The sequence below is a fragment of the Hemitrygon akajei genome, chromosome 21 (genome assembly GCF_048418815.1).
Source record: "Hemitrygon akajei chromosome 21, sHemAka1.3, whole genome shotgun sequence".
NCBI lineage: Eukaryota > Metazoa > Chordata > Chondrichthyes > Myliobatiformes > Dasyatidae > Hemitrygon > Hemitrygon akajei.
In genome coordinates, this window is record NC_133144.1 from 17645237 (window position 1) to 17669715 (window position 24479).

Sequence of the window (24479 nt, forward strand, 5' to 3'; positions counted from 1 at the left end):
CTGTTGACGTCTAGTCTGCTCAGATCATGGGATGTCTTCCATGGACGATCATACTCTTCCACTGGTTATTTTTTCTTCTATGTATTTGTTTTCATTTTTCTGGATTGTGCTTTCATTTAAGTTTATGTACTTATTGCTGTAGATTTTCTATGTTTCTAAATTTCCAAATTTTCAGATCAGTTTTAGATCAAGATATTATGTCAAAAGAATATGTTAATATGGGCATAGCAAGAGTGTTTATTGCCTTTGTTATATATTGCTGTGTTTGGCAGATTTTCCAAAACCTTTTACGTAAATTCTGTTGAAAGTTTTCCCTTTATCACACTATGATCTATTTTCTTGCTGGTTTATATCCCAGATACTCATATTTCATATTTGTCTATCAGTTGTATAGTATCCTGCTGCTCTTTTGTATTCTATTAGCTCTACACCTTTCTTTAATTGTTCTGCACTTTTCTAGTCCAAAGTTCAAGTTCATATCTTTTGAAAATATTTCTACTATTTGAGTTAATTGCTTTAGCTTTATTGATGAAGGAATGTATAAGTTCAAATCATCAATGTATAGGTGTGTCAAGGTATAATTCATTTTGGTTGTTTCCGATTTGATACCTAATTTTCGTCCAATTCAGTAAACTAGAGAATGAGTTTAATTATGGACAAAACCATAGTAGGCTTAGAGAGTTGCCCTGAAAAATGACTTGGTTTGTTTTGACAATGGTGGTTGTTCTTGCTTGGTTGTTAAAAGATAGGGTGATTGTACTATGCTAATGCTTCATCAGATGTTGAAGGAATTTCATAAATATTGGGTGTCATTTATATATATTAAGAACTTCAATTAACCATGAGTGTAGGACAGAATAAAATGCTTTTTTGGTAGTCAATATAACAACATTAAAGATTTCTGCTTTTCCCATAGGGCTCTATTTAGAATTATGGAATTTATTATCAGTTGTTCTTTACATCTGTTCATACCCTTACGGCATCCTTTCTGCCCTTCTGTAAGTATATTGTGGTTATGTAAGTGAGTGGTGATTAGCTCCGAGATGCATGATGTTACAATTTTATATATAGCTTGTAAACAAGTAATAGGACAATATTGTAATGAATCATTTTTTGATTTCCCCTTTAGATAAGAGATATGTTTTACCTTTTGAAAAAAATTCAGGCACTTTTCAGGATTTTTAAGAAAATTGTTGATATGTATTAATAGGTAGAGATGAAGACAAGTAAATCTTTTATACAAATAATTATGAATATTATCTCTGCCAGTACATTTCCATTTGTGCATATTTTTAATAAACTCTTTTAAGATATCCAGCTTTAGGTATTTGCATTTCTTCTATAGTGGGTCCTTTTTTCCTCCCTAATCCAGCTTGCTTCTTGATTGTTCGTCACTCTGATCAGATATTAGACCAAAAGCTCATTATCTCTGTGTGTGCTGGTAATTCTGTACTAGGATTGGTGACATTTTGTGCATCAATTTTAGTTTCAATGTACTGTACAAACATTTTTCATTGTTTTTTAACTAATAATTCTGTTTCCTTCATCTGATGTATTTCATGTATCTATTTAGTCTGGCTTTGTATGCACTAAGCTTTTGTTTTAGTGTATCTATAAATTCTACAGTGCTTTTGTTAGGTTGATCGTATGTTGTATGGACCTTAAGTTTCCTTAGTATTTCCTTAGCTTTTCTCTTAACTTTCTTCCTCACGTTATCAAATCAAATCTGGTTTGTCATTAAAACCATACATGGATACAGCCAAACCAGACAGCGTTCCTCTAGGGCCAAGGTGCAAAAAAACATATAGTCATTTAAGAAAACACATTTTTAGTCCAAGACACTGAGCGACGTCCCATAAATTGATGGTTCCTGGCTGTCTGGGTTGTAATTCTGTCGATCCAACACTGACAGAAGAGGCCAACCCAACAGCCAGGCTACAACGCAAGCCTGCGGCTTGAGGCCTAGTCCTCACTACAACCGAGTCGACACTGCCGCCTCATTGACTGTCTCTTCCACCCATTGAGGGAAGCAGGCCTGCAGCAATTAATGTCCAACAGGGTCTTACGATCATAAAAGAAATGTCCAAGACAGTCACTCACAGTTTCACTACATGCCGCCTTCGGGCCAACTCAAAGGCACCAACTCCAGTGCCTCCGAGTAGCAGGCAGCAGCATGGCCTGCACCCAGGTCAGCTCTTCCTGGCCAACCAGGTCTGACTCCTCCTGAATCCCTCGGCACCTCCCTCAGTCTGACCTGACTTTCTTGGGCTGACTCGCCTTCTTCGAAATGTTGGCCAGCTCTTCTAGCACCCTGGCTGGCTACTCTGAACAACATGCAGCTCACTGATGCAGCAGAACTGCTGTACATGTAGTTTCTGGAGTCAAGAATAGTCTATGTATAAAAACACATTTAACAAAGAAAAAAAGCACCTTTGGTTGGGCCCCAAAGAGGCCTCTGCATGTATATGCACTGCCATCTTCAATAGGTTTCAATAGATACATTTAATGTCAGAGAAATGTATACAATATACATCCTGAAATTCTTTTCCATCACAAACATCCGTGAAAACAGAGGGATGCCCCAAAGAATGAATAACATTTAAAGAACCCCAAAGCCCCCCAACTCCTTCCACCCACATACAAGCAGCACTAAGGCAATGACCGCCAGCAAGAAAGCACTGGCACCCCCCCCCCCCCAAGCACTCAAGCATGCAGCAAAACACAAACTTGCAGTGCCCCAAAAACTACTCATTCAGCCGGTATTTGACATACCACAAGCTCTCTCTCCCTAATAAGGGAAAAAGAGGGGTCCCCGTTTCATAGCGAGAGGGTTGACATAACAAAACAACTTGCTGATTTATGGTGTGAAAAGTCTGTTGTGTAGCTTTTTCTGAGCTCTGTGCCGCTGGACACACAGCCAACAGCAAGACTGCTGCTTCCGATCTTCCTTGTTCTCCTGCAACGCATTAGTCGATGGCGGTGACACCAGCCTTGAATCCGCCCACCTCCAGAGCCATGAAAATCCAGCACCCTGAAGGTGCTTGTCTTCTAGGCTGCATTCTTGGCATATCAAAAAGCGGCCAGTCAAGAGGCCCTAAGAGTGGGTCCCATTCCCACAAAGAACCGAAGTTAGAGTGTAACTCCAGGTCAGAGTCTTCAAAAGAACCCTGAAAGGGAAAAAAAGAGACATCAAAGTTAGAAATAAAGCTGTTTCTGAAGATGCAAGCAAAGGAGTTGCCGTTTAGCGCCATCATTACTCAGTTGTACCTTTCGCCTTCTTACCGGAAGGTAAGATTTTATACTCCATTAGGCGGGCTATTTCTCTTCTTAAGGTTTCAATTTTGTTTCTTAATCTCTTCTATCATTTCGGTATTCTCATTTCATTGCTCAGCCTTGAGTTTCTATTAATGAAAGACATTGCTCTGCACAGTTGTTAATGCTGCACAATATATTATTGTGTGTAGCTTTTCAAATGTTTCAAGTTTTCCTAAATTATTATTACTTTTTTTCCCCCTTTTGAATTTGCCCATTCTGTTATCCTTTGTACATTGATTGTTTGCCTGTCCCGTTGTGGCTAGTCTTTCATTGTTTCTATTATGTTTCTTGAATTTACTGTGAATGCCCACAAGAAAATGAATATGGTTTGTATATGGTGACATATATGCTCTTTGATATTAAATTTGAGCTTTGAACTTCAAAATATTGCCTGATCAGTTGGGTATTTTCAACATTATTTTTGGTTTTAATTTTTTACAACTGCTTTGACCTTCATTTCTGTTTTTATAGCTTTTTGTTTTCAAACAGACAGGTTCATGAACAGCCTATCATCATTGCAAGCCTAGTCTTACCCTATCAGAGGTATTCATTTTGCCTTACCTATCCCTCCCTTATCTTCTCAGGAACTTAAAACCAACTCTTATCCGGTTCTGATAAAGTATCTTCATCTGAAAGTTAATTCAGTTCCCCTTTCCATAGATGCTAATCTGCTAAGTAGACAAAATATCAGAATCTATTATTTAGAAAATGGTAATAGAACACTCAGAAAATTAAAAGTTTACACAGATGTAAGATTGAATTAAAAGCAAAAAATGATGGAGACATTCAAGGGGTTAGGTAATACCTGCGGAAAGAGAAACAGTTAACGTTTCGGCTTGAAGATCCTTTATTGGAACAACTAAGTTATTTTGCTGTCCTTCATGGTTATGATGAAGGGTCTTCAGCCAGATTATTACAGTAACTCCATTTCTCTTTCCACTGATGCTGCTGAACCTCTAAATCTTTTCAGCATTTTCAGTTTTTATTTTGGGTTTCCAGCACCTGCAGTTCTTTAAAATCTTCAAATTATGTTTTCTTAATACTGTAGTTAGAAAAATACTTGAGGGTGATGGTGAATTTAGTATATTTAGACATTTAGAGGGCCTTCAATAAGGTGCTGCTTAAGACGATGTTGAGTAAGAAAATCTATTCAGAATCCATATCATTTAATTTGGATGAGAGCACCAAGGTTAATACATCTAAGTTTGCTGATGATGCAAAACTGTGTGACAATATGGGTTGTGAAAAGGGAGCAAAGGATGTGGATAAATTATATGATTGGACAAGGATATCACAGATAAAATATACACAATTGATAAAATATGAGTTCATCTACTTTGGTAGAAAACAGAGAAGTATTTTTAAATGATTGAAAGGTGTTAGTTTTCAGAGAGAATTGGGTGTCCTTGTAAATCAACAACAGAAAATCATTGAGTAAGTATAGCACACAATTAGATGGGCAAATGATATCAAATCCTTTATTGAACTACAATGTGTATGACTGGGATTATAAAGGACTCTTCCTTGTGAGACTGCACCTAAAATATTGTATACAGGTTTGGTCTCTCTTCCTAACAATGCATATATCTGTGAGGGAGGGCCTCATAGATTTGTTCCTTTTCATTTTGCTTCCTATGATGAGATGACTGATCTTTGAAATGAAAATAAGCAGACTAGGCCAATATTCCTGCGAGTTTAGACAAGTAATATGATCTCATTGAAACATACTAAGTTCTTAAGGGGATTGACAAGGCAGATGCTGGAATCTTGTTTCCCAAAATAAGGATTTGCCATTCAGAATTTATATGAGGAGAAAATCCTTCACTCAGCAAGAAGCAAGTCCAGAAATTCTCCATGAAAGATGGCTCAGTCGTTATAGAGCCTCAGTTTTAACAGCTTCTCACTTGCCAGATTTTCCTTTACCTGGAAAGAACCTTCAGTATATTTTACCTAAATTCCACCTACACATCAGCATGGTCACTGGGGGAACAAACAGACTGAACCATGTTTATACGCAATACTTACAAAGCCACACCCTCATTTTGGCTTTTCTGACCACATCTCCATAATGTTATCCCAGCATAGTGACTGCTGCTAAAAATGGAGAAAGCAGAGAAGAGGATCATCTCTGTATGGCCTAATGAAGCAACCTCATGCATCAGAACCATTCTGAACAGACAAACTGGCAGATGTTTAATGAGGCCACCACAAATGAAGAAGGCAACAGACTTTGAGGAATTTCCCTCATCTTTCACTGGACACATCTGTAAGTGTGTAGACAAAGTTGGCACCTCAAAATGGTCATCTCATGGCCCAACTACAATGAGAGGTGTGCTCCCTACTAAAAGCCCAGATGCTGCCTTCAAGTCTGGAGACAAAACAGCTCTCAGTACAGCCAGGAGAGACTTCATCTTAGGCATCAACTGGCAAAAACAGCCTATGTACAAAAAATTCAGGAACACCTGTTCAATAGCGATCCCTGGTGTATGTGGCTCGGCATCAAAGGCATTACTGACTATATAAGGAAAAAACAGCATGGACTGTACCAGTGATGCCTCCCTCCCTAATCAACTCTTATGCATGCTTCAAGACATGCAACACAACGCCTGCCACGAAAGCTAACCCCCCCCCCCCCCAAAGACACTAGCCACTGTCTGTAACAGCAGCTGACGTGAGGAGGACTCTGCAAAGAATAAACCCAGTAAGGCGGCCAGGTCAGACACCATCCCAGGTGAACTACTCAAGGGAATATGCAACCAGCTCACTTACACCTTCATGGACATCTCCAACACTTCACTCATCTAGATTGCTGTCTCCACATGCTTCAAAGGAGCCACCATCATCCCTGTACCAAAGAACTCTACACTTTTGGAACTAAACAACTACCATTCAGTGGCATGATGCCAATCATTATCAAGTGCCTTGAACAGCTAGTGAACGCACATATCAAAACTTCCATTCCTGCCATACTGGACACTTACCAATATGCTTATTGACAGAACTGCTCTACGATAGATGCTATAGAATCTGTATTGCACCTAGCCCAGACACACCTAGTAAACAAATACAGTTATGATTCTTGGTCTTCCAGCCAGGGTCAGGCCGTGATTATAACTGACGTTTCAATGACAAATTCTACCAACATCATCAGGGATCTCTGATGCAGATGGCAGAGTCTGTCATCAAGATGTCGGTTATAATTGATACTCGTACCCGGCTGGAAGCCCAAGAAGAGTTTATTCATCATATATGCCAGGAAAGCACTAGATCCTTTTTCAAAGACACAAGTCAGAATACTATTTCTGAATTTCAATTCATGTTCAGTATGTTGGGACACTATTGTCCCAATATACCTTGATGAACAAACTCCTACTCCTTGGTCTAAATACACCACTGTGCAACTGGGTATTGGACTTCAGATAGTCAAGATGCACAACTGCTCCTCCCTCCCTACCATTCTTCAAACAGGGGTGTCCCCCCCAAGACTGTGGGCTGAGCCCATTACTGTACACTCTGCTCAAACATAACTTCATGGCCAAACAGTGGAGTAATCATATTGACAAGTTCACCAATGACACGACAGTGGTGGGGTTCATCACCAATAATGACGGCCTACAGAGGTGGAAGAGCTCAAAGCCTGGTGCCGGGCAAATAACCTCTTCTTCAATGTCAACAAGACAAAGAAGATGGTTATCGATTTCAGGAGAACTCACATCGCTCACAACCATCTTTACATCAGCAGCACAGCAGCGAAAACTATAAGGAGTTTCAAACTCCTGGGAGTGCACATCTCATACAACCTCTCATTGTCCCAGAACATATCCTACATAATCAGGAAAGCTCACCAATGCCTCTACTTTATGAGGAGGCTGAAGAGAGTTGGACTATATACATCTATACTCACGTCCTTCTACAGACGTGCAGAAGAGAGCATCCTGATATGCTGTATCACTCGGTGGTACAGAAACTTCACTGTTCAACACCTTTACCCATTAACCTACCTTTTTACCACCCCCCCACACCACCACTTTATCATTTCCTGTCAGTGTCATCTTATGTACAGTACAGACACTCCTGTGCCTAGCATCATTTTATGGACATACAATCAATATATGTATATAAGCCTATTACGTATTTGTATTATTATGTTCTTTATCTTATTGTTTTTTCTGTGCTGCATCGGATCCACAGTAACAATTATTTCATTCTCCTTTACACTTGAGTACTGGAAATGACATTAAAAAGCTCTCCCACTCAAACTTTGCAAGTTTCTTTCCAATGCCTACAAGAATTGTCTTGCCCAAATTTAGGGCTTTAACCTATGGACCAATTCTGTCTTTTTTCATAACTATTTTAAAAATATATAATTATGTTTGCTGATTCCAAATTGCTCCCTGACTGACACTGCAGTCACTTGCTCTGCCTCATTTTCCAATAGAAGGTCCAGTGTTGCCCCCATTCTATGGTTGTCAAAGCTTACCTGAGCTGCCAGAAGTCTTGGTACATATTGGCATCAATGACATAGGTAGGAAAGGAGAGGAGGTCCTGAAGAGAGCTTTTAGGGAGCTAAGTAGAATGCTGAAAAGCAGGTTGTAGCCTCTGGATTGCTGACTATGCCAAGCTCCAGTACAGGTAAGAATAGGATGATTTTGCATATGGTGTGTCACTGAGGAACTGGTGCTGGGGCAGTGGTTCAGATTCCTGGATCATTGGGATCACTTCTGGGTAAGGCACAACCTGCACAAAAGGGTTGTTACCCAAGGTGGACCAATATCCTTGAGAGCATGTTTGCTAGAGCTGTTCAGGAGGATTTAAACTAATTTGGTAGGGGCATGGGAACCTGAGTGATAGGGCTGAGGATGGGATGGTTGGTTTACAAACAGACGCAGTATGTAGTGAGACCGCTAGCAAGGACAGGCTGATGATAGGGCAAAATTGCAGTCAACTTGATGAGTTGCAATGTAAATAGGGACAAAATCAGACAGGGTGATGAATACAGGACTGAAGGTGTTATATTTGAATGTGCACAGTATACCCAATAAGGTAAATTAACTTGTAGCAGTTACAGATAGGCATGAATGACGTTGTGGGCATCGTTGAATCTTGGCTGAAAGAAAATTATAGCTGGAAGCTTAATGTCCGAAGATATATATGTAGATTGTTTCTAAAGGACGGGAAGACAGGCAGAGGGGGTGGGGTGACTCCATTGGTAAAAAATATCAAATCATTAGCAAGAGGTGTCATATGATCAGGATGTATAGAATCATTGTGAGTAGAGCTAAGAAACTCCAGGAGTAAAAAGACCCTGATGGAAATTATATACAGATCTATGAAAAGTAGCAAAGTTGTGATCTACAACTTTAAAAAGTAAATAAAAAATGCACGAGAAAATGGTAATGTTATATAGTCATTGGGGATTGCAATATGCAGGTAAATTGGGAAAATCAGGTTGGTGCTGGATCCTGGGGGGGGGGGGGGGGGAGGTGGGGGAAGAACTTGTAGAATGTCTATGAGATAGCTTTTAGAGCAGCTCATTGCTGAGCCTACTAGGGCATCATCTATTCTGGATTGGGTCTTGTACAATGAACCAGAATTGGCTAGAGAGCTTAAGGTAAAGGAACCCCTTGGGGACCATAATATGATAGAAATCACCCTGCAATTTGAGAAGGAGAAGCTAAAGTCAGATGTATCAGTATTACAGTTGAGTAAAGGGAATTACAGAGGCATGAGAGAGGAGCTGGCCAAAATTGATTGGAAGGGAACTTTAGCAGGGATGATGGCAGAGCAGAAGGCACAGGATCGATACATTTCAAAGAAGCAGTAGTATTCTAAAGGCAGGATGATCCAACCATGGCTGACAAGAGAAGTCAAAGGCAAAGAAAGGGCATACTGTATAATACAGCAAAAATTAGTGGGAAGTTAGAGGACTGACAAGCTTTTAAAAACCAAAAGAGGCCAACCAAAAAAGTCATAAAGGAGAAGATGGAGTACAAAGGTAAGCTGGCCAAAAATATTAAAGATACCAAAAGTTTCTTCAGATATATAAAGTATAACAAAGATGAGAAAAATAGATAACAGATTGCTGGAAAATAATGCTGGAGGGTGGTAATAGAGGACGAGAAAATGGCAGACAAACTGATTTAAGAATTTTGCATCAGCCTTCACAGTAACTAGCAGTGTGCTGGATGTTCAAGTGTGTTAGGCAGCAGAAGTGACTGAAGTTGCCATTACTAGGGAGAAAGTGTTTGGGAAACTAAAAGGTCTGAAGGTAGATAAGTCACCTGGACCAGATGGTCTACACCCCAAGGTTCTGAAAAAGTGGCTGAAGAGATTGTGGAGGCATTAGTAATGCTCTTTGAAAAATCAATGATTCTGGCATGATTCCAAAGGCCTGGAAAATTGCAAATGCCACTACAGTCTTCAAGAAGGGAGAGGCCATTTAGTCTGACTTCAGTGGTTGGGAAGATGTTTTAGTCAATTGTTAATTATGTGTATCCACATACTTGGGGGCACAAGATAAAATAGGCTAAAGAGGAAATAAATGGCCTACTCTTGCTTAATTTTCTTATGTTTACAGGGTCCAGTAATCCATGTTTTCCTGTACTCTTCCAAGATATGGTCTACCTGCAACCTGTATCTCAAAGCACAGAAGAACTATCAGCAATACCTTCTCTGCAAAATGTTAGTGTCCTCCCTCTGTCAATAATCTCGGCATCCAGCTCTGGCTAGTAGATCACATTACACTTGATACCAGGCTCTAGAAACAGGAACTGAAATTTGAACTCCATTATGACAAGAAATTACCAGGAGGTCAAAGAAACACCTTCAGAAATATTCTGAAAGCCACCTTGATGAAATTCTCATTGATGAAGGGACTTGACTCAAAATATTGACTGTCCATTTCATCCACAGATTCTGTGTTCCTTCAGCAGATTGATTTTTTGCCCTCCAGATTCCAGCATCCGCATTCTCGTCACCTGTGTATTCTCATTGAGTGATGTCAACTCCTGCTCCACGATCATTCAAGATGGAAAAGCATACTGGAAAGACCTGAAATTTGCGCTTCTTTGCTGGACACATAAAGAAACCAAGTGGAAACAGCAGGTATGCACATCTCTTAACATCTGCCCACCCTGGGCAGAAGCTCCAGTAGTCTGAGGATTTCACAGGAAGCTCATCAACAATGTCAAAACTGGAATCATATGGTATCCTGATGCAAGAATTATGGTCGCTAGTCCCAAAGTGTTCTCCTATTCCCCCAACAGCATTTCAGTCTCCTTTCCCAATAGGTAGTCCAGCATTGACCTCTCTCCAGTAAAATCATCTACTTATTAAGAGCTTTCCTGGATACATTTAATACATTCTACCCCAAACAAGCCCATGCACCATGTCACTCCCAGTCCAAGATACTCACATAATCATTATTACAGAGGCCCAGAGATGATGAGCATTGAGGAAAAATTGGTTTCATGTTTTTTTTTTGAGGTGTCAAGAATAAGTGACCTTTTGAGTCATGGCAATGAAACTATTGACTTCTTGTAGCATGGCCGACCCAACAAAGAACATATTTAAGTACCAAACCAACCTATCTCTAACTATGGGCAATGTTCATATTTAAATTTATTATTTTCACAGGCTTATATACGCAGGGTAAAAACGTTATAAAAATTTGCTTTTTGCAGGAGCAACATGGTAACGAGGAAAACATGAAACAAGGGAAAAAGTTAACGTGAGCGATCGTTAAGAAACAGAAATTCCAGCAGTAGTACACTGAAGGGGTAAAGATGCCGCTGATTGGAACTCCGTGGGTCGGGCAGCATCTACGGAGGGAAACGGCCAATCGACGTTTCGGGCCGATTTTGATCCCCTTGTGGATTGTATTGCTTACTAAGTGATAACACTGTCAAGTAAGGTCCGAAAGCGAGTTTGCCTGACGCTGTTCCGTCAACTCCTCTCACGGATACTGGGCTCTCTGCGCGAAACGCCGACCCCGACCTCCCCCGGCTCGCCAAGCGCCTCACGAAGTCGACGCCGCCGCCGCCTCCTCCCCGCGCAGTGCCAGTTGGAACCCGCGCCGGCGGCCGCTCTCGCGAGAACAGGGCGCGCATGGTTTGGGAGGCGGGTGGAGGGAAGGTAACGGGGCGCGAGCTGTGTGCGAGCGGACTCGCGCGCAGCTGAAGTTCACGCAGTGGAGCAGCGGCGGCTTCGCGAGTGCCTGCAGTGCATGAGGCGGCCGCAGACAGATGCAATTCTTTCTTTCAAAAGATTAAGTTAGTTTACTTCCACATGTTTTACCTCTGTTTCTCAAATATATCTGGACGGAGAGTCTGACTTTTTTTCTCTCTCTATAAAATTTCCTAACTTACCCCTCAATTTGTTTCTGAAGGACATTGAGGAGTTCCCCCCCCCCCCCTCTTTTAAGTTCGTTTTACTTTGCTTCGAAGATCTGGGTTGCAAGCAACTAAAATTCAGCTGTGTTTAGTATCTCCTCCCTCTCTCTCCCGTGGAGTACGGAGTGTTTGGTTGAGACGAGAGGGAGCCCAACCCCGACTACATTATGTGGATTCGGTGGTTGCTTAAGGTTTACGTGGGATTTACAACGTTTTTATCCATTACGGTGCAGACAAGTGTAGGTGCGGCAGAGCATAATCCCACTCCTGTGAAGTCCAAATACCCGAAGAATACAAGCAGGTCAAGAAGACTAGGTGGATCAAACCAGGATGCACTGAAAGGGTAAATATTTCCGTTACTTTTTATGTATAAGGAAAGTCTCTTTCCTGCGTTGTTAATTTCTGTAATCTTTCCCTGCACGTAAAAAAATTATTTCAGTCAGAAATTTAACAATGGGTCGAAAAGAATAGAAATGTTGCTTCGTGCGCAGTAAAATGTAGGTCGGACATCAAGGCAGACTTTTTAATTAAAACCATGCAAATTGTTTAAAAAGCATTTGGCGTGTATGATGTTTTAATGACAGTTTATTTTAAATAAAAACTATCAGTTTGTGAGTTCTGTTGGAAGGAGCTGTTGCAAACTCGTATGTTTAGCCAGAGGAAGCCACTTGAACTAAGTTTTTGGTCGAGTTGATGCATTTCCACATCAGCAAATCTGTGGCCGTGTTTTTTTCCCGTCCTCAGCACACTGGTTCCTGGATGGGAGGCTGTAGGGAGGTGGAGGTACAGAGAAGCCCCCCTCGCCTGTACCTCCGCTTCAGCGCAGCCTGTTAACCCCTTAGCAGATGGATGGAAATCTTCTGACAGTGTTCCTCCCTACAACTTGTTTTTGCAGTGTAGCATTTGGTGCCGTCGTGAAAATCCCTGAAGTTCGACCATTTAAAAAAAAATTGTGATTGCAAATTATTCTGAACGTTGAACACTTCACGACGGACTTCGTGGATGAATTGTCTGGACCCAGTTTTTTTAAAAAAAATCATTGATTACTGAATTTTCCTGAACTGGCCGAACTGATTGCGATGCTTGATTGACATTGCAACGTTTCTACTGATAATACGGGGACAAAGAAATACCATTTAAAACGCCCCGCTGACACAGAGCCGCTCTTGTGTTATCGCGGGTGGTACAGTATTTAGTAACTAATATTGCTCACTGATCTGGGATTTACGGAGTTTGCTCCGTTGTAGTTGCCAGTCACGTCCCGCAGGCTGGATGTCCCGTCCGCGGACACTCCTTCAACACCTTGGGCTGGCCATTGAAATGAAAATGAACAGGACAGCCCCGCTCTGCAGGACTCCGTGTCTTACTTTTGGGGGGGGGGGGGGTTCTTTTAGTTCAGTAACAGGGGAAAAGTTTGCAAAAAAGTCTGAGCTGAAAGCACCTCACCCGAACATGTTCAGTATTTTCCTTCACGATTTATGAAACTTGTGTTTTACATATCCTGCTTAATGTTCAAATATTCTGTGAAAACCGTGTTAACGTCCTTAGCCACAGTATTAAAAATGCTCCTCGATTATATTTTTCGAGATTTTAGGGAAGCCGACCCTTTATGGTGGTGCGGGGTTTGTGCATCGTAATAGATGAACCACTGAACATCCTATTATACAAATAGACTTTACCTTTCATCTTTCTTCCAAAGGAGTGCGCAATATTGATATCCAGAAGCCTTCGTTCACATTGATTTAAGGGAACGAAGGGAAAGAAAAGGAATTGGATCACCCTTTCAGAACTGGCATGAATCTGATAGGCGAGCTTCTACAATCCTATGTTTAAAGCTTGCATTTTTAGTGTTCCATCGATCTTCGGGATAATGTTGTTCAGTTAACAACCAATCCATTTATTTTGGAAGCGATGTTGATCCTCCAATACTGGCATATGTAGCAGACTGTTGAACATTAGTTTATGCATATAGTCCCGTTGACTTCACAAACATTAAGTTTGTAAAAATCTTTTTATTTTGATAATGTATTACATCTTCCACCAGTGGGAAGTTGGATTCTATTGGTTAAACTCTATTAATTAAAGAAAATAAAAGGCAAATTTTAAAATTTATTTGTACTCTTAAATTTAATTTCCATATTTACATTAAGCATTTTTGAGAAGCTTTCTAAACTTGGATTGAGGTTCCATTTCATGTGTATTTAATCCAGTGCTTGGATTTTTTTTTGACACTGTGTTGAAAGGCTACTAAATATTGTTGAGTAGGTCCTTCTGGTTTCTTTATGATTTGAGGCTTGGTTGTGATACCTTCTTGAAGCAATCAAGTCCTCCCTATCACAGTGCAGCATGCCAGTGCTGGCAATGGAACTCTTTCTGCTGTTAATTGTACTTAAATGCATCAGCTTCTGCATTATCCACTTGTTCATGCCACAAGAACGGTGACTGCTATTTGGAATGCTCATGCTATGGAACTAGACTGTTGACCATTGGTTTGTGCATGTAGCCTCTTCAAAACATGAAGTTTGTAAAATGTTCTTATTTTGAGTATATATTGCATCTTCTGCCAGTGGGAAAGTTGGATTCTTTCTGTAACCTCTATTAATTAAAGTAAATAAGAGCCAAATTGGAGACCAATAATTTGAAATGGGGCGGGGGCTGATGTCTTGAAATGCTGCAATATGTAGCAAAATTCTTTACCAGCTGTCTTCCAAAACCTGGCTTTCCTTGCAAAGTCCCCAAAAGCTAGACTGGTATGGGTAAAAATTGTAATGTATAATCATTTTGAGAAGATGCCCAGCAATATTGATGCACATTTCAAGTTCAAGTTTATTGTTAATCAACTGTACACATGTATGCAGCTAATGAAACAATGTTCCTCAGGGACCAAAGTGTAAAACAGAACATATCACATACTGTTTTTAAAAAAAACTAACAAACTTGAAAATGTATTTTGTAGATGTGCAAGTTGTTTTGAAAAATCTGAGTACTTTAAGAATAAAAGTAGTTAATTGTTTTTTTTAGGCCAAATGTTTGTGGATCACGTTTCCATTCATACTGTTGTCCAGGATGGAAAACATTGCCGGGAGGAAATCAATGTATTGTCCGTAAGTGAGACAAGTGGAAAGTTGGTTAGCACATAGCTATCAATTAATATCAGAGTCAACAACTTTCATTTGAACAAGTATTAATAGTTTAATAATTTCACATTCAATGAAACCTTTTCATTTTAAGATCTGTATTCGATTTTGTAATTGGAAAAAATAGCTATAGTATTTGGATTCTTAAGCAAAGAGTTGCATTTAGGTCGTCTCTTTCCTTATTTCAGCAATTTGCAGGAACTCGTGTGGTGATGGGTTCTGTTCACGACCAAACATATGCACATGTCCGAACGGTCAGATAGCACCCACCTGTGGTTCAAAATCAAGTGAGTTACTACTGATTTGTTTATAAAACAGTTTTTTTTCTATAGATTGTTAACTTCCTATTGTTACCAGTGCTTCAGTTAGTAGTACATTGACTTCGAATCAGATGCTATGGATTCAAGCTCTGGATTTGGAACTTGAAAATTAAAATTTGATCTGACTGTCCTGAGTAAGATGAAGAAAGTTGAATATTTCATTATCCTATATCAGAGAACTGAGGCTCCAAATGTGTTCTCAGGTGGAAGTAAAAAATTTCATTGCACTATATGAAGTGCAGGGAGTTAACTCTGGTGACATGTCCATTGTGTTTACTAAAATCAACATGAATGTAATACTGAATACATTGTTTTGTTATTGCTGCATGCAAGGTGGTTGCTATGTTTACTAATTATAAGCGACTGTACTTCAGAAATACAGCATTGACTGCAAATTGCTTTGGAATGACAGGATGTCATAAAATTGCTAGATAGGTGCAAGTATATTTGTTGCTTTTCACAAGCTCTTTAACTTCTGGATTCGCACACCTAATCTTTTCTAATTCATTTTCTATACCTCTTTGAAACCAGCCAGCTTGAGGTCTCTTGTAGGGAAGATGATGAATTCCTAAATAAAAGTAAGGGGAAAACCAAGCATAATGAATATCTATAGATTTAAGAATTTGTTAATTTTTAGTTAATAAAGGTATAACAACTACTATGGTGACCTTGCAGCTCTAGGGATCTGGGTTTGATTCTGATCTTGGATGTTTTTTGTGTGGAGTTTCCATATTCTCTCCATTATCATGTGCAATTTTCTTTGCCACTCTGGTCTAATCAGAATCAGACTTTAATCGCCAAGTACCTATGCACATACAAGGAATTTACTTCCAGCAGATGTTGTCTCTCTGCTCATAACAATAATAATGATAAATATAAATGAAAATATAAATTATACATACAGGTAGTGCAATCCAAGTAATAGTTAGCTGACAGTTAACCGGCAGTTAACTGTTCAGCAAAGTGACCGCAGTAGGAAAAAAACTTCTCCAGTGCCTATTAGTCTTAGTCTGGAGGGATCTGAAGCGCCTACCAGACGGAAGCAGATCAAACAGTCCGTGCGCAGGATGGGAGGAGTCCTTTATGATGTTCCCCGCCCTCTTCTTCAACCTGGAAGAGTACAGGTCCACAATAGAGGGCAGGGAGGCTCCAATAATGCGCTCGGCAGTCCTCACTGTGCGCTGTAGTCTGGTTCTATCTTGCTTGGTGGTGGCTCCAAACCACACAATGATGGAGGTGCACAGGACAGACTCAGTGACTGCAGTGTAGAATTGCAGCAGCAATTCCTGAGGCAGACCGTATTTCCTCAAGAGCCGCAGGAAATGCATCCGCTGCTGGGCCTTCTTCAGGATGGAGCTGATGTTCTGCTCCCACTTCAGATCCTGAGAGATGGTGGTTCCCAGGAACCTGAAGTTCTCCACGGTGGACACAGGGCTGCTGAGGACTGCATAGAACAGTATAGGCATTTCAGCCCATGATTTTGTGCTGACCTGATAAACCTACTCCAAGATCAATCTAACTCTTCCCTCTCATATAGCCCTCCATTTTTCATTCATCCACATGCCTATCCAAGTCTCTTAAATAATGTGGCGACCAAAACAGAACACAATACTCCAAGTGTGGTCTTGCAAGGTTTTTATGGAGCTGCAACATTCCCTCCATCCCCCAACTAATGACGGTAAGCCTTCTTAACCACTTTCCTCTGACATCCTAAAGGTGTGTTGGGAGATTAATTGGCTAATGTAAATTACCACCTCATTTAGTTAAGTGACAAGGGGTATATGAGGAAGAATAAGTAAGAGGTACACTAATGAGGTTGGGAAGATGGGATGAGCAATTAGTAAAATTTAGAATATTATGTGATCAAGCTCTCTAAAGTCTAACTGGGGCAATGCAATAGGTAATTTATCTTTGTTTTTATAAGGACTTATGAATAGTAGTTTAGACAACGATCAAATCATGCAATGTTAAATGATTATTAGCAGAACAGATAAGACAAAAGACAGTAAGGACAAAAGACAGTAAGGTAAAAAGAATGTGGAATCATGGATCAACTCTGTAATAAGTGTTCACTATTTATATTAACAATTTAGATTTTGGAATTGGAAATGTTTGCAAAATTTTAGAGGTAGGCTTATCAATATTGAGAAGGAATTAAACAAATTGTAAGTTCATAATGACTTGTAGAGTTTGCATACGCATAGACATTTCAGCACAAATGAGTATAAATAATTACATTTTGGTACAAAAAAAGAAAATACAGTGGATTCCAATTAATTGTGACACATTGGGACTAGTATATTTGGGCCCAATTAAGTGGCTGTCCCAATTATCCAAAGTTTCATGGAAATAGTTTAACAAAAGTATAAAAAAGACAAATTAACACTTAGCTGAGTAACAAATTATGTGTTTAAATAAAGTGCAGAACAAATTAGAATACTATAAATACTACTACAATACTATAAAACTTAGTTCCTAATGGTTATGCTGCCATATTCTATTGATTGCAAACGAACAAAATCATGCACCTAGTGCAGATAACGGATGCCTTCATACAATGACATCGACAATTGCTTCCATCAAATCTTCATTTTCATTGTAACATTCAAGATGATTGTTGATATCTTCAATTTTTTTTGTAGTTTCTAACTTGAAGTAGTGAAATCATTTCATTTTCACTCCTGCCAGTTTCTGGTGTCTCTTAAGCTTCAATGCTTGAAAACGCAGTGAGCAGAACAGTTCTGAATTGTCTTGCTGCTTAATTTGTGCCAACTACATGTGATTTAAAATAAAATCACTGTTTTTTGAACATAAACACACACCACTGGTGCGATTTAAAAACTATTCGCTCTAAGCATGGTGTAGTGTCTCATGGCCACACAAGTGCATGCGAATGATGCTAGTTAGAAACTGTTTGGCGATTGTCCTGCCCCAATTAAGCGGCATAGTGTCCCATCTAAATGGAGGAAATCCTGGCTATTTTACCAGTTAGTTTTTGTTCTTTAAGAGTTGCCCCAAGTAAGCGGCTGCCCAAATTAACCAATAGCCCAGTTAACCGGAATCCACGGTATTCTAATATGGCTCTTAAATAAAAGGATGTGAGTATAAATCTTTAAAAGAAGCAGTACAGACTAATGCTTAAAGAAGGCAAATTAATCTCAAATGGTTAATCTGGAGAGAAAGAAGGAGGGGGGAAGAAAATGTATGCCACTGGGGCGGCATGATAGCGCTGTGTTTAGCACAATGCGTTACAGTACAGGTGACCCAGATTCAATTTCCACTCTTGCCTATAAGGAGTTTGTACTTTCTCCCTGTGACCACGTGGGTTTCCTCCAGGTGCTCCAGTTTCCTCCCACAGTCCAAAGGTGTACTGGTAGTAGGTGAATTGGTCATTGTAAATTATCCCATGATTAGGCTCTGATTAAATCAGGGGATTGCTGTGCAGTGTGGCTTGAAGAGCCTATTCTGCACTGTATCTCAATAACAGAGTTGTAGTTACTACCTGTTGGAAATGGATAATTTGACAGGATTGCATATACTCATGTCAACTAAGAGGATCTGATTGAAGACTTTAATATTGTAAATGTAGCTGCTTATTATTATTATTATTGCCTTTAAAAACTTTCTTGTGAATTGCTTCCTTAAACTTCTGTAGTAAATGAAACTCCATATTGCTGTTGGGTAGTGGGTTCTGTATTTTTGATGGAATAGTCTCTGTCACAAAGATATAACTTGTAGGGCAACTTGGAGGTGATTTTCCCATGTGCAGTGTAGGGAATGCAATAGAGATGCCCTTTCATATTGCATAGAGAGAATTATGGGCATTTGCAGGAAGGTAATTAAGCATGAATAAAAAAAGAATAGAATGCTGCTGTGATCAAAAGTAGATGAAAAAAATAGGAGTGTAGTTTTAAAAAAATATTGATTAGGCCATATATGGAGTATTGTGTGCAGATTTTACGCTATTGGAAGGATGTGATTATGCTGGTGAGGATTCTGCCTGGATTGCAACATTTCATTTATATGGAGTGATAATTCAATTTGGTTTCTTTGGAATAGAGAAGGAAAGAGATGATGGTGTCCTGAGAGGTAGGTAATTGAGGATGGACAACAGCCTATTTCCCATACTGGTTGTGTCCAAGATGGACAATACAAAATGTTGGAGGAGCTCAGCAGGTCAAACCATACCCATGTAGAGGAATAAACAATGGTTTGGGCCAAGACGCTTCATCAAGAAGGGGGAAGAAACTAGAATAAGGTGGGGAGGGGAAAGAGTAGAAACTGTTAAGTGATAGGTAAAACCAGATGAGGGTAGTTAAGTGGTTGGGGGAGGGGGGATGCAGTGAGAAGCTGAAAGGAGTCTAAGATAGCATAGTTTTGAGATGAGAGAGAAGTTTAGATGGAATATGAGCAGAATGTTTCCACACGCATCGTTGTTGGAGCCCAACAGGCAGTGGAGGAGATTACTCTTACGACAATTACCTGCATTGCCAAGGCCTAGCAGGCTCTGGATTCTAATGTGGGTGAATGGTATTAGAATAGTTGGATGCAGTGGTCATAATGGGCTGAAGGGTCTGTTTCTGTTGTATGACTTGTAAGTATAAAAGCTGGTACGGACTAGTTATGTAAAAGTGACTTGTGTCTGTTCAGTATGTTTTATGTGATTCCATAGAAGCACAGTATAATTAAGTGAATTCCCTTTGGATTCTTCTCTCTCCTTTTCTTGGGAAACGTTTGACCTTGGCTTACTACTACCTCCTGGTGTTAAGAACAGAAACTGTTGTGTGATTAAGCATTAATTTCTATTGCACCTCTCTGAGAGAATGGGCATTCCTTAAATAAACTTTATCCTGTTCCTGTAGTATTATACTTATATCTGACTGCATATCGCTCCTATGTTATTCATATCCATTTCTTTAATGGTTGTGCAACTTCATCTTTTTAAAATACTTTCGGTAACTTAAGCATTTAGGGATATATCGCAGTGCTTAAAGGCACTCCATAAATTAGAGGTTTGTTCTGGTACAAAATTTTAATCTGATTCAACTACTCAATCTGAACTAGCTCTGATCCTAAGTACCTACAATTATTCCATATCTGATCCAACTCGCCCAAGAGGAATTTTGGAGAAAAATTGAGGTAAAAAATATTTTTGTGTTGCATATTATTGTGTTTGGTCAAGAATTGAGGGCAGATGTAGTACTACTAAACAAACAGCCTGATCTAGATAAAGCCCTGAGCCAGGCTGGCATCACCATAGCATAGGAAAGATCCAAATGTTTTATTATAATATACACCTAGACTGAACAAAATTGAAATAGGTCCTGCCGTGTTAAGTAGATGGGGCCTAATTTAAGTACATGTTTTTATACGTGCTCTACAGACTGAACAATGTCATTCTAATTCCTAGTGAGCATACTGAAACAGAAAACTACTTTAATTGGTCACTATCGATCAATTTCACCAAGGTCCCAAGATTCTGAAAATTACATTGATAATTGTAGTTGCAGTACCACTAAGATTACTGATAAGAATGGGTGTAATCATGGACTTGGAAGATAATCCTATTAGAAGGAACACTCTAAATCAATTTGCAGAATTTTAAATGGTGTTACTTTTGTAAAGCACATTTTATATTCAGATTTTATGAATATCTCCAACACTTATACTTTTGTATATACTTAAAGAAAAACAATGTTTTAAGTACAATGCAAATAACTTCAAATATTATTTAAGCTAGATGAAGTAATCCAATAAACTAGTGATTTTGTAATGTTAAACAGGAAATGGTTAGATGTGCAAGTTTCATAATTTTAATATATTTCCTATGGTTATGTTGGGAACATTCATGTTTACATAAACAGTACTTCTTTTGAACCCAAGAAATGACTTTTTGCTGCAGCGTAACAGAGAAGGAATGCACTGATGTAGGAAAATGTGTCTTTTTGGCAGGAGCATGTCAGTTGGAATTTGGCGAAGCAGATTAGATCTGCATTTACGCCAAGTGAGTCTCCACTGTCTGTTGTTTGTTTCATAGCCTTGGGATAGAAGTACTTTAATGCAGTCCATAACCATTCTATTTTATCCCAAATAAATAATTGGAGCTATATCTTTTCTGTGAATGTAGAATTGTATATTGAAAAAGAAATGTTAATGAATGGAAATGGAAAAGCTGGATCTTGCAAATAAGTTTCAGGCAAGTGGGAAAATGTATGTTGCTTACACTAGTTAAATCAGTGGCAAGAATTATGTAAGAGGTAGCTGCTTACTGAGGTTTTGCATATGGTATTCATGCTTAACAGAAGGTACATTAATATAAAAATAGCTATCTTGCTTCAGGAATTGATTTTTCCAACTTGCTGTAGTGTGAATGGATTTAAATGATTTTATAGAGTATGTTTATTTTTTATGAAATCATTCATGATGGTGGGGACTAAAGCATTTGAGTCACTGATTTTTTTTTCTTCATATTTTTGACCTCACTAGATGTCCACCTACAATTTACCCCTTCTGTGGCTGCATTATTTGTTCTTTAGCCAGGTTTACATGAAAATAGGCAAAATAATCTTGGGTCTTTTCCAAAGCAACACTATGGCTACTTATTAAGAAGTGCTGAAATATTAACCAAACTGGAAAGTTTGTAATTTTCCTTGCCACTGATTATGTTCTAGATCTCTATTCGGTGATAGAATAGCTACTGGAGGAGGGGAGACAGAGCTGGGTGAGGAAACCCTTCAACTATAGTGGTTCTATACTACCCCAGAGTGCCACATTAGTTGCAGCAGTACTATTGATGTGTAGAAATGTAATACAGTATGGAAAGCATTGACTATGAATGCTAAGAATTAAAAGGCATCACAAGGTTTGTTCTTGTATACGTTAACACCAATAAAATTTATTTTGTTAGAAAGAGTTACATCTGGAAACGTGAAAACGAAGACCATCTGACAATGGGATTTATTTGAGAGTTGACGCATGTATTTGTAATTAGTTATAGCCTGTGCATTTTCTCAAATTCCCATGAAAATAAACATTAAATGTTAGCATTTTTCTAATCAGCAGTAAATCTCTGGAAATGCTTTATAGAAACCTGCATCTCCTTAATTTAAAAATAAAGGTGTATACATGGTTATTTTTATCCAATAATAACTGAATTATAAAGGCTACAGCTGTAACTTCCAAACTTTTTTGAACAGCTTAGGAGGGAATCATCCTCTTTATTTTTAAACTTGCATGGATTCTTGTCCTATTTAAATGAACATGTTTATAAATGTTATCAATTTTTTTCATATTCATTTAAACTAACTGCTTCAGACGTGTCTTTGGTACAATGATATTATGTAGAATGTTGCATTTTTGTATTATTTGGCTTTTCATTTTTTTAATTTGTAATTACTGATACAAGTTTTTAAAATGCATGAGGATAAGATAATTATTACTGTCTTACATTGTTCTTTCAATTGTTTTTATTGCAGTCCAGCAGTGCAACATCAGATGCATGAATGGTGGCTCTTGTGCTGAGGATCATTGTATTTGTCAGAAGGGATATATTGGAACTCACTGTGGGCAGCGTGAGTATTGCTACAGACTTTATGAAAAGTGTTGCATGTATTAAAAGTGCTCCATTTAAGATGACCAGAACACACTTCTGAGGGGCAATTCTGAATCACCTGCTTTCTGCCTTGGTACTCCTCAGCTATACCTTCAGCATGTGATCCAGAAACATTTTATAGGAAATGTAGCTAAGTACATGAACCATTTCAATAATTTGTGTGTATATCAGCAGCTATACTTTTGATTCTACATTTATTTATTTGTATGACATAATTCTAGTTTACTTCCCTATTTAATAGATATTTATAAAAACATAAAAATTACAAAAACGAAGTGCAAAAATGGAATAGCGAGGTAGTGTTCATGGATTGTTCAGAATTCTGATGGCAGAGCAGAAGAAGCTGAGTACAGGACTTCAGGTTTCTGTGTCATGCAAAGAGGACATGCCTCAGATGGTGAGAGTACTTAATGATGGATACTGCCTTCTTGAGGAGCTGCCTTGTGGTGCCATCTCTTGAAGATGTCCTCATCGGTGGGGAGAATTGTGTCTGTGATGAGGTGGCTGAGTCGGTAAACCTCTGCAGCTTCTTGCGGTCCTCTGCTTTTGAGCCTTCATACTAGGTTGTGATGCAGCAAGTCAGAATACTGTCCATTGTACATCTGTAGAAATTTGTAACAGTCTTTGGTGACATACCAAATCTCCTCAAACTTGTAGCTGTTGGTGTATATTCTTCATAATTTGATTGATGTGTTGGACCCAGGACAAATCTTCTGAGATGATGCCCAGGAACTTGAAGCTGAAATCAGTATCAGGTTTACTATCACTGACACATGGCATGAAATTTTTTTGTTTCATGGCAGCCGAACAGTGCAATACATGAAGATTACCAAAATTTACAATAAGAATATATGCTAAAAATAGTGAACGAGATCTAAATAGTGAGGTAGTGTTCATGAGCTTGTAGATCATTCAGAAATTTAATGAAGCAGAAGAAGCTGTTTCTAAAGTGTTGAGTGTGCCTCTTCAGGCTCCTGTTTCACCACATTGATAGTATTAATAAGAAGTGAACATGTCCTGGATGGTGAGAAGGCTAGTACCCATGGTAGAGTTGGTTGAGTTTACACTTCTCTGCAATGTTTTCCGATTCTATGCATTGGTGCTTCCAATGGGACCAGTCAGAACGTTCTCTGTGGTACATGTGCAGAAATTTTCTGGACTCTTTGGCAACATCCCAAATCTCCTCAATCTCAGAATTCTTTGTAATTGCATCAATATGTTGGGCCTAGGATAGATATTCAGGATGTTGACACCCAGGTACTTGTAACTTGAAGTTTCTCAGCCTTTCCATTGCTGACCCATTGATGAGTACTGCCGTGTGTTCTCCTGGCTTCCCCTTCCTGAAGTCCCCATTCAGTTCCTTGGTCTTACTGATGTTGAGTACAGCATTCAAACAACTGATCTGTCTCACTCCTTTACTCCTCATCACCATCTGAGATTCTGCCAACAACAACTGTGTCATCAAATTTATAGATGTCCTTGGAGCTGTGCCTAGTAGCTACAGTCATGAGTGTAGAGAGAGGAGAGCAATGGGCTGCTTGAGGTGTGGCTGTGTTGATTGTTAGCAAACGAGATGGTATCTCCAGGGATCAGCATAGACTGTGGTCTGCCAATGAGGAAGTAAAGAATCCACTTGCAGCAGAAGGTATGGTGGCTCAAGTTTTGAAGCTTGTTGATTAGAACTGAGAGGATGATGGTGTTGAAT

The 24479-nt window shown here is 39.2% G+C and overlaps 1 protein-coding gene and 1 long non-coding RNA gene across 2 annotated transcripts in view; one reads left to right on the forward strand and one right to left on the reverse strand.

The window, feature by feature from the left end:
• Window positions 1-2694: 2694 nt before the first annotated feature.
• LOC140714123 (uncharacterized) lies at window positions 2695-5811 on the reverse strand. The gene is made up of 3 exons (XR_012095834.1): window positions 5341-5811; window positions 3268-3986; window positions 2695-3167 (listed from the first exon to the last, which is right to left on the reverse strand). It is a non-coding gene; the product is annotated as an uncharacterized lncRNA (long non-coding RNA).
• Window positions 5812-11443: 5632 nt separating this feature from the next.
• Window positions 11444-24479, forward strand: part of LOC140714122 (fibrillin-1-like) — a 410633-nt gene continuing 397597 nt past the window's right edge. The window contains exons 1-4 of the mRNA XM_073024910.1: window positions 11444-12048; window positions 14727-14809; window positions 15031-15129; window positions 22638-22733. Of these exons, the coding sequence (XP_072881011.1) occupies window positions 11873-12048; window positions 14727-14809; window positions 15031-15129; window positions 22638-22733 (454 nt within the window). The 5' untranslated portion in view covers window positions 11444-11872. The remainder of the gene's footprint in view (window positions 12049-14726; window positions 14810-15030; window positions 15130-22637; window positions 22734-24479) is intronic.